The sequence below is a fragment of the Odontomachus brunneus genome, unplaced genomic scaffold, assembly GCF_010583005.1.
Source record: "Odontomachus brunneus isolate Ranch 3 - 2012 unplaced genomic scaffold, Obru_v1 Obru_scaffold_048, whole genome shotgun sequence".
Taxonomy (NCBI): domain Eukaryota; kingdom Metazoa; phylum Arthropoda; class Insecta; order Hymenoptera; family Formicidae; genus Odontomachus; species Odontomachus brunneus.
In genome coordinates this window covers 422,256-433,247 of record NW_022639498.1, presented here as the reverse complement: position 1 = coordinate 433,247, position 10,992 = coordinate 422,256, and the positions used below count along the sequence as shown (strand labels likewise).

The window sequence follows — 10,992 nt, the reverse complement described above, 5'->3', positions numbered from 1 at the left end:
ATTGAAAATAAACAGTTATTGAAAATAACTTATTGAAAATTTAATGAAAATTGCGAACAAGTTCCCTTAGTGTTGACCAATGAAATTGTAAATATTCTAGTAAATTCGTTCTTTTTTTGTAATTTTCACCAAGCTTTGTTAGTACAAAATTGACCCCTAGTACGAAAACAAGTATTGTGTGCCGTTAGCTTAATGCCTTGTGTCCACGATGCTAAAAATCCGAGATCTAGATCCGAGAAAAAGGCAACCAATCCATTTGCAGCTCTTACGAAAAGGCGACAATTTTATTGGTACACGTTTCTCCGATCGAAATCTCGGACAGATTTCTAGCATCGTGGATACAGGGCTTAAGGCCTAGGCCTCTGAACTGAAGCAATAAGTTGTAGGGTGGCAAAATAGATTTGTCTCACTCTATCTTGTGCTATTGTACTAGTCTCACTCTCCTATTGTACTAGTATCAGTATGCATCAGTTTAGTGCATTCAGAAAGTTCTTCGAAAAAGAATAGGGGAGAGAGCGAATATAAAAAGAGGAAACGGCAGAAAACTAGGCAGTCTGCAGTTGCTAGCAGATAGTGCTGCGTTAACGGCTCTTCGAGTCCTGCTTTCGAGTCGTGCTTTCGTGTCATTACGTGACATATTGATATGGAGTTTCCAATTCTGACAATTCATCAAAAGAGATATGGTAGAAAACGAAAGAATCGTTCGACCTCCGCCGGTCGGCAGAAACAATCGTGGCGCGAGACACGAATCTATTTGCCTTTCAAACACGGCGCTGAGTGGCGCTGTAAAATCACGTGGGGGCCACCCACGTTTCGGATTGTGGGTAAACAAGAAGAAGAAAATATTTGTGCGCGTGGATCCAGTTGAAGGTACGTCTGCCGTGCTCGCCTTGTCGGCAAAGTTGTCGTTGTCGTCGTAACCGCTGCCGTTTCGCCGTTTACTCGCGGTGGTCATAAAACGGATACGGGGAAGAAGCAGGAGAACGATTACTAGATCTCAACCGTCCTCGACCGCGGAAACAGGAACGAACTTAGAGAAGGTGGCTCGATACTGCTTTAACTTAAGGAGAAAGATAACGCGCACGGTGTACGCGGTGATACCCGTATATGTGTATAGCGTAACGAGAGAGCGCGGTGCGCGCGTGTATATGTCGCACAACACACACACGAACGTGCAGCAGTGACGAGGAGAAGAGACACGCGCCGGGGTGGTGCGGAGAAAGGAGAGTTCGAGAAAAAGCCGGCCATATTCCGCGCGAGTATACGCATCGCGTGTTCATACGCTCCTCGCGCGTACGTGTAACCCTCGTGTTGCCTCGCCTTGCTGTACGGAGCATCTTTTTTCTCAACGTTCCAACGAATTTCTTTCCCTCTCGATTTCTTTTCCTCCTCACACACGTCTCTCTTTCTCTCTCTCTCTCTCTCTTTCTTTCTTTCTCTCTCTCTCCCCCTCTTTCCCCCCGAGTCTCTCTCTTCTCTCCGCCGCTCTCTTTTTCTCTTTCTCTTTTCTGCCTCCTTTCCTTCCTCCTTTATCACCATCTTTCTCCGTCTCGCTTTAATTTTGATACGCGTGTTGTCTCGATTTTCATTCTCGTCTTCGCATATCGTACTGTTTGCATTGCCCGTATCTTTACCGGTTTCTCTCGCTTACACTCTCCGCTCTTCGCGTATCTACTTATCTAGTATATCTAGCTGAACGTTCGTGTTATTTATCTCACTTAGCGGCTATCTATCCGCCTCTCTGTCTCACTTCATCTCGCGCGCACTCTCTCTTTCTCACGTACATTCTCTCTCTCTCTCTCTCTCTCTCTCTCTCTCTCTTTCTTTCTCTCTGTCTGTCTCTGTCCGATTCGATATCCCTCTTTTCCCCCTCGCGCTGCTCTCAACCACACTACGGCTCATTCGCTCTCGGTGCTATGTCTACGTACTCTCGTACCCAGGAGAGCGACGCGTGGGCTCTTCTGGCATTGAAGTCGGCGCCGGCCAGTCCGACGAAGATGCAGTGGAATCCAGAGTCCAAGGGTGCCCCGATCGCACGTCTCGAGGGCCGCGAGTTCGAGTATATGGTTAGGCAACGGCGCATCACGATCGGCCGCAACAGCAGCAAGGGTGAGGTCGACGTCAACATGGGCCACTCCAGTTTTATCTCACGACGGCACCTCGAGATCTACTACGAACATCCATCCTTCTACATGGTGTGCAACGGCAAGAACGGCGTGTTCATCGACGGGGTGTTCCAGCGTAAGGGCGCGTCGCCTTTTCAACTGCCAAAGACGTGAGTTGCACGGCGTGTACCATACCGGCCAGATTTTCCTACGTCCTCCACGTTGTCGCGTCGTGAGTTTACGGGCTGAGCGATACCGCGAACGCGCGGCCGGCACATTGTAAATCGGAGCTGTTAGTCTTAGGTAAATCTAATGAGAACATTTGCCAAGCATAGGATTGCGTATTGTAGCCGCAATTTGCACGCAATGCAACTACTGAGGTGGTAAGGTCAAATGCTAAAAAGTACAACCTCTCAAAAATTATTTTCGTAGAAAAATTACATAGAGTATGATAGACAAATGAGGCAAGATCATTTTATATTGCTCTGTCTCAGCGATCATGAAAATGTGCCTGTACTGATTCAAGAAAAGATACTTATCAATACTAATTCTATATGTATGCATGTGTATATATATGTATATATACATATATACATATATATATATATGTACATATATATATATGTATGAGTATATGTATGTATAAATAAATAAATATATATATGTATATATGTGTATGCACACAAAATGTATATGTAGACATACATATATATCAATAGAATCATGAGTATGTAATCTTATGAAATATGTGAAACACTATAGTGAAGTATGATATAATAAGTATTGTTCACAGTTGTATTGTACTAGAGTATGCCGTCATATGAGAATCTTTCCGAGGAGAGTTTTACCAGAGTTTCCTTAATTTTGCAGATGCACGTTCCGATTTCCAAGTACAACGATCAGGCTGGTGTTTCAGTCGTTGCTGGACGAACAGGAGCAGAGCAATATACGTGTACCTTCCCCACCTAAACAGCGCATACCGTTGCCGCCGTTGCGCATAAACATACCGGATGCCGGGTACAGTAGTCCATTCCCGTCGCCGACGGGCACGATCAGCGCTGCAAACTCTTGTCCAGCGAGTCCACGCGCTGGACAAGGACGAAGGAACATCTCGGCCGATCTGCAGATGGTGGCCGCCGCGGTGGCGTATGATCCTCAGAATTCCACCTTGGAGAGGCACGACGGCGGACAAAGTTCCAGTAGACAGATCAGCCCGGAGCCGGGCGCCGAACCGCGTTACCGTGGCGGAAACAGCTCGGGACCGAACGGCACTGCGCCGCACTACAGCCCGCCGAAAGACGATTCTAAGCCGCCATATTCGTACGCGCAACTGATCGTACAGGCGATCGCATCCGCGCCGGACAAGCAGCTCACGTTGTCCGGCATCTACTCCTACATCACCAAGAACTATCCGTATTATAGGACCGCGGACAAGGGCTGGCAGAACTCGATCCGACACAATCTCTCCTTGAACCGTTACTTCATCAAGGTGCCGAGAAGTCAAGAGGAACCGGGCAAAGGTTCCTTCTGGAGGATAGATCCCCAGTCGGAGGCTAAGCTGATTGAGCAGGCCTTTCGACGTAGGCGGCAACGTGGCGTGCCCTGCTTTCGCGCTCCGTTCGGATTATCCTCGAGGTAACTTGACAATCGCTTTTCCAAGTTTCTGCTTCATCTGTATCGCTTTGCATCGATATGCCGGGTATCGATACACGGAGATAGAGATATATTATTGTGTAGCTATACTTTATTTCACCGTGTAATATGATGAACAGAAGCGCGCCTGCATCGCCATCTCACGTGGGCATCAGCGGCTTAATGACGCCCGAGTCGCTTAGTAGAGAGGCATCACCTGGGCCGGAACCGTATCCGGACAGTTCTGTTCCTTCCCCGGCGGGGCAACTTACGACGAGCCAATCAGCACCCGGATCACCAGGTCATCCCTATACATCAACTTCCCAGTCGAGCCACAAGGGACGTCTGATGCAACAAGTCACCGTTGTAACAAACGGTGTTAACAGTGACGCTGGAAGAGAAGGTGAGATTGACAAAGAGTTAATGTTAAAATCCATGACATGTTTCTGGGACCTGTTGCCCGAAACTCGATAAGCTACATAAAATAAATAGAAAAGAGACAAATTGCGAAGCTTTTTTTTACTCTTTACCATTATTAACACGTTGACTGCCGCACTTAGTGGCTTGTACGAGCCTGCTTGCTTGGTCGTCCAGTGCAGCGAAGTGGTCGACAAATTTTGCTCGGCAGTCAACGTGTTAACTATTGACACAAGGGAAAAAACGTGAGACACTGTCATGCCCGCAATGCTATTTCGCATGTGAGAGATATCTTACGGTTCGTTTCCTGCGACAGAGAAATACTTGGTGCCAGGAAACGCTGTAGAGGACCATTCTTTGTCACCGGCTGGTCAATACAGTCCGGCTCCTGTTATTGTACAAACGACATATAATTACAGGTACGATTTACATGCTCGTACAAATTCTTAGAGCTTGCATTCTTAGACTGGCGCGAGTCTAAGACTATTGCGCGAGTCTAGTCGTGCTATATGTGTCGTATTTATACGCTTTTCACATAGTTCTTTCCTTAGTAATAGTGGAACTTTTATCGGCCCTGACGCTGGCGTCGGGGTGAACAAACGCGCGCATGAGGAGTCTGACAGTTCGCCGGATTCACCGGCTCCACTCGCAATTGTTGAGAGTCCCGAGCCCCCCGAGCAGCAGCAGCAGCAGCAACCGAAACGTCAACGTATTCATGAAATGGACGATCACTGAACTAACATACTTAGCATCCTGTTGCGTAGGACATTACGTTACATTGCATTATTTTTGCCTATCGTCGAACACACCGCAAACTTCATCTTATTTTAACTGCATAACTGCTTTAGACTGCACATAGTAATTGAGATTGGGCATCGGTTAGCATCTCGCTTTACGAAGTGAGGAACTTTGTGTGTGCGTGTGTATATGAGTTGCGCAGAAGAAATCTATTATTGATAGAAAGATGGCGAAAATAAGAATGTTTTTTCTTATATATTTTCAGAAGTTACATTTTGATTTAACATTATTTTCATCGGAAGTCTATATAAAATTATGAGCACTTCATTAAATGCTTTCTCTTTACGATTCGTTAACTCAGGCACAGTGAAGGTACGATACATACATGTATATGTATATTTGTATATGCTATGTATGTGTGTAACATCACATTTATGTATGTATAATATACATATATATGTAGCTTATCTGCTCGATGGTCGTTAAAATAGCAAGGAATTGTGCTGACACATCGAATTGCAATAATGTGATGCGGTAACGTGTGCCATTCAGCGTTTTAGCAGAGTTCATAAGTGGGCAAAAGGCAGGTAAAAGAGAGGAGAGAAAATGTAATCCAATGTAATTCGATCACAAGTAGCGAAGGATTGAATTATTTACAATTAATATCACTGACCGACATTCATTTCATCTGTACGATTCCTTTCTGTTTTTGTAATACTGCTTGCACCAATTTGGCGCGGTCATTATGCAACATAACGAAAAATTAATAATATGAGAAATGGTAAAAAAAGGAGGAAGAAAGAGAGAGAAAGACATCGTGAATATATATTCACGAGAGGAAAAAAAAATATATAAATATATTATTACAATTAGTGTTCTTAATTTAATACGCTCAATCGAATGTTCCATTTCAAGATGAAATAAGACACGGAAGTTTTAGACTATCAATATAGGGGAGAAAGAGAGATGACACTCTGAAATATTCGGTGTTGTATTCCGAGTGGAGCGAGATGAATAAAGAGAATTTAAAGAAGAAGGAGCATTTAGGAAATGATGAGCTTTCGAAATGTTGATATGGTCTCTGTTGAAGAGATTGTTACCAGGGCCAGAGGAAACAAATAGAGCCTTATAATGTTTTACATATAATTAGCATAAGGAGTGACTGGGTTCTACGAGTTGTATAATGGAATATCAACTCGAGCTGGTTGAGCGGCTGCACACAGGCACACATTGTATAACATAAAATTTCCCAGGGAATAATCGCATCGAATACACAACAATGCGTCGCAGTCGACAGGATTTTCAAATTCCACTGAGAATTTCCGGACAATTTCTCGTCATCCCGAGAGTCATTTGATCGACGATCTTACGTTGAATATACGGGATGGTTCACCTAATTTTATCATCTAAAACAGTCTTCTTATTTTTAACGTTAGAAGAAACTGTTTCAGATAACGAGTTGTAAATTTGCGTAATATTTTGAAATGTACGTTTTGAATAATGTCGCTAATGATGATAATGATGATGATTGTGATGGTGATGATGACAGTGATGATGATAATGATGATAATGATGATGAAGAAGAAAATGATGATGACGACGCTAAGTCCGACGACTGATTTCTCTCGATCGGTTCGCTCTGTTTGTGCAATCTTAGTTAATTATGAACTTCTTAGAAAATCGGCGTTCAAAAGGCAAAAAAAAAAAAAAAAAAAAAAAAAAAAAAAAAAAAAAAAAAGAAAAAAAGGAAAACGAATACGTAGTGAATAGCATTTATGGGGGCGGTGTCTCGATATAATATAGTTGCGTTTACAAATCGCGATAGAGTTTTGCGCGGTGCGGTAAAACGAGATTTATTTTCGTGCATCTTTCGCGCGAAGATGTGTACGACGATGTGTTTATCTGAAACGTTATTTTTCTATAGTTGGAAATACACGAGCACTATGGAGAGAGGTTTTGGATGATACAAGGTAGATGGACTACGCTGTACAGTGTTGACACATACGTATCACAACGGCGGACGTATGTTTACTATTATACATATACGTACATACGTGTGGAGAGAGAGAAAGAGAGAGAGATATATATACATATATGTATACACATGTATTAAATGTGCATGTGTGTCGTGGAGAGGCCGTCGTGTCGCAAGCACATGTGCGTATATATTACACACACCACCCTCGTTCGCGTAATATTCGTACGCATGTATGTGTGCATATGTATAATATCGCAATAAAATTAATTAATTACTACATTATAAATGCTTCCTTTCGTTCCGATGTTTTTCCTTCATTCATCATCAAGGCCTGCCCCTCTCCCACTTCCTTCTTCCCGTATACTCCCTCTCTGCAACGTGTCATTTGACTTTTGTAAACAGAGATTCGTATTCATAGTGCGATACGTCGACGAGGCCAAATCCCGACGTTGCATTCACGCGAGAATGGTCCACGTTCGTTCGTGACATGACGAAAGCGCGTGGACTGACGTGAAATTCCTTCTCACGTGTCCGTGTATGCCGTATATGCCGGAAATGAATCTCACGCGAGAACTGTACCGGTCTCGGCTTGTGCGTAATAAATCCGCACCGGCTGTGACACGTATGCTCTTTAATATTTCGTGCCGCAAATAATCGCGTGACGTCCGTTTATTTTTAAATTGCGCGTTACGCAAACTCAAGTTGCACGTCTTACCGTTAGGTGTCGCCATCGTCGCTGCCGAGTCACTTCGCGTCGCGGGAGCGGTGATTGATGACGAAGAGACAAAAGAGGAAGATGAATGTTTTTATTCGCGCACGCGCAGCTGCGATGAAGTAGGTTTTCCATGACAATTAAGGCATCGTTGGGAAGACCTTCTTAAAAATAGAAGGAAAGATAAAGAACCATATGCCTGTCCTTGTGTAATTTGAAGAAAAAAACGAAGACAGATATATGATTTAACTGTTAACTTACCTAGAAGTTCGAAAAATCGGTTCTAAATCTTAACCCTAAGTTTCAATTGTCTTCAGACAAAGGCTTAAGCCTATCTCCTGTGTCCTCGCATCTCTTTTTAATTACATCAGAATCAAGGAAATGTAGAGTAAGCGAATCTATTTCGGAACAGCACCTATTTCGAAACACTTTAATTTTTTTCCTGTGTTAGCCGTCAAATAATATCAAATTTTCACGTTAGTAATAAAGAACATCATAAATAAACATCGCAACATGAAAATAAAATATTGACTATAGAAAACAATTGATAATATTATGATTGAGTTATTGGATTTCGTGACAGCAAGTCTTCGAACGGGATAAATTACAATAATTACATATTTCTTTCATATTAAGCTTCGATTCTGTTATATTTTTGGGCTTAAACAAAACATCTTAAGATTCAAGAAAGATAACAGTTGCTTAGTTAGACTACGGGATTGTGCTGTTGTAAAATGTGGGTGTACCTAAAAATAGACATTTGTAGCCGTCGACGTTTGAGGTTAAGTCACAGGGCACTTGTATTTTATATCGTATACGACGTTTGTTTTGAATAATATATATATATATATATATTAGACATATAATATATATATATATTATTAGACATATAATATATATATATATATATATATATATATATATATATATATATATATATATATTAGAATATATATATTAGACATTTCGATGTTTATTGCCGATGTTTATATAAAGTACTGACAATATTTTTTTACTTATATAGAATCGTAATGTTTCTATTTTTCAGTTTTCCGACTGTACCTACCTCTAGTAGCAAAATTCATTGGCTTTACATTGGCTAAACATTGGTTATCTTGGGAATACATTGGCTAATATTTCCCAATATTCAGTCAATATTGGACATGGAATAATTAGAAATATATTACTAATATTGTATGTCAAATATTTACATAATATTGAATTTACATTGGAAATATATTGGCCAATATTTCTCAATATAAAATGAATGTTGATCTCAGAATAAATGTTAATCTATTGCCAATATTATATTTAAACATTTATACGTTATTTTATAATTTGTTTATTTAATATAAGCAATAAAAAAAATTTTTACTATACAAATTTTAAGACCGAAATGGAATGTACAGTGTTTCATAGATCTCACCTCACTAGTTAAGGTTTAAATTAACAATAAAAATACGAAAAATATAATTTTTATTCAAATTAAATTATATTATAAAAAAAAATTATATTACTGCGTTAATTACAACATATATAGATAAAATATAAGACGTTTATATTGATCGAAGAAGTGGTGTAGTGTCTAAAGCAATAGGCTCATAATCCAAAGGTGCCTCAAGTCCAAGTTCGAATTCCAGTGGTATAGCATGTTCGACTGGCTCTAGGTTAATCCACTCTGGATTATTCAGCCTACGTTTATTGGTCGAACAAGTACTTATAAGCTTTATGATTGGCTAGTAGAGACTTATAACGTCATTAATCGCTCTCGGAGCGATTAACCCAGTCGAACACACTATTAGTGAGAATTTTTAAATGTGATATAACATTTGGAATCAAGTAATCTTAAATTTCAAGTAAAGTCAGCAGACGCTGTGACTACCCAGATAACAATTCGTGCGAGCTCATATCGTCTTCACACGTGCGTCTCACATCGTGTCCGCACAGTCCCAGCGAGAAAGGTTACGTCGATTCGACGTCTACCAGACGTCTATATGAAACGTCTATTTACCATCTACGTCTAATCTAGATTAAGATCTATATCGACCTAAAAACGGTCCACATTTAGATGTCTAATAGACCTCCATTTCGACGTCTTATCGATGTCTAATAGACCGTCATTTCGACGTCTTATCGATGTCTTTTAGACGCTTTAGATATCTAATAAGTATCGATGCGATGTTTATTTAACTGCTATTTTTCTCTGGGTAAAAGCCCAGTGAGAAATGACTTATTGATCGATTTGACGACTTCGACGTCGATTCGACGTCTTTTCGACGTTGATCGATAAGTCGTTTCTCACTGGGTTGTTTCATAAAAATTCCTAATTTTCTTCGTGTCTTATAACTGCTAAAAACCGAAGATTGTCAAACACACGCTAAAATTTTCGCGAATCCTCTCTCGATAATTTCGAATCCGAAACGATCACTCATCCATTCTGACTACGTTGCTTAAGGGGGCTTTGACATTCGTTGGTTTCAAAAAATCGATTTTTTTTTACTTATTTTTATTCCTACATATGTGTAGAATATCTCTGTAAGAGGATTTTTAAAAATTCGCAATATTAACGGAGCTATGAGCTCAAATATATAAGGGCGCACGGGTTCTCCAAGCGCCTACCAGTGCAGAACTAATGCTATTCAGGTCACTATTCCGAAGATTTGTCAGATGATGCTTTGTTAACGCGATGTCTCGGGGGACATACACAAAATAATAACGAGAGTTATAACGGAGTTATAACGGAGTTCTCTGGCACTTTGCGCCGAAACATGTCTTCTCTGGTGCAAGAATTATATCTGTCGCAGCATTTTTGGCAACTTGCACATTCAGTGACGGATTTAAAAGTTTATTGAAAATAATGAACATATTGGAAATCTGTATTGGAATATTAGCGAATCTATGTGCCGAAGAAAAGGACAATCAACGCGTGAGACAGGCAAATCATCGCACGTCAAATTCATCGAAAGAAACCAGAACAGATCGGCGATTGGAGAAATTGGCAGAAAACGATTTTTTTGAAGAAGCAGAGGGTTTATTATATGGCTCTGGTATTGCAGAATAACCGTAAGTACGCTAAAATTTTAGTTATACGTGAAAAAGTCGAACTAAAACTTTAAACGCGTTTTTCTCGAAACCATGTTTTTCGAGCTGGCGGAAGTGATAACTAAAAAACCAATAAAGATAACCTGCTGGAGGTTTTTTTCTTGATCCTAACACTTTTGCGCATGTCTGGTACTAGAATTAAGTTTTTACAACAAAAATGTAATTTTTTATAAGTAAAAAGGTAACAGATTTTTTTGGAAAAATTCAAACTTTCTTTTTGCAATGCCGTATTTTTTATAAATTTCATGCAATCGACTTCATTCTAGTACCAGACATGGCGGCACTCATATAATTAATAAAAATTATCG

The 10,992-nt window shown here is 40.6% G+C and overlaps 1 protein-coding gene across 5 annotated transcripts; it reads left to right on the top strand.

Moving 5' to 3' along the window:
- Positions 1-670: 670 nt before the first annotated feature.
- LOC116844992 (forkhead box protein K2) lies at positions 671-7,149 on the top strand. 5 transcript variants are annotated; one of them, XM_032817205.1, is made up of 6 exons: positions 675-870; positions 1,941-2,275; positions 2,976-3,740; positions 3,878-4,140; positions 4,471-4,573; positions 4,694-5,555. In XM_032817205.1, the coding sequence occupies exons 2-6, from the start codon at positions 1,998-2,000 to the stop codon at positions 4,887-4,889; spliced, it is 1,605 nt and encodes a 534-aa protein (XP_032673096.1). In that variant the 5' UTR covers positions 675-870; positions 1,941-1,997; the 3' UTR covers positions 4,890-5,555. The 5 variants fall into 5 exon arrangements, with proteins under 5 accessions (XP_032673097.1, XP_032673093.1, XP_032673096.1 ...); XM_032817204.1 differs by having other exon boundaries at positions 675-1,040; XM_032817202.1 differs by having other exon boundaries at positions 674-2,275.
- The last annotated feature ends 3,843 nt before the right edge of the window (positions 7,150-10,992 follow it).

What these genes read in the sequence shown, in the direction of transcription:
- LOC116844992 (XM_032817202.1), top strand. Translation starts at nt 1,917, where the DNA reads ATGTCTACGTACTCTCGTACCCAGGAGAGCGACGCGTGGGCTCTTCTG. An exon ending in CCTTTTCAACTGCCAAAGAC is followed by an intron (nt 2,276 to 2,975) that starts GTGAGTTGCACG and finishes TTAATTTTGCAG; the next exon opens with ATGCACGTTCCGATTTCCAA. An exon ending in CAGTGACGCTGGAAGAGAAG is followed by an intron (nt 4,141 to 4,470) that starts GTGAGATTGACA and finishes TTCCTGCGACAG; the next exon opens with AGAAATACTTGGTGCCAGGA.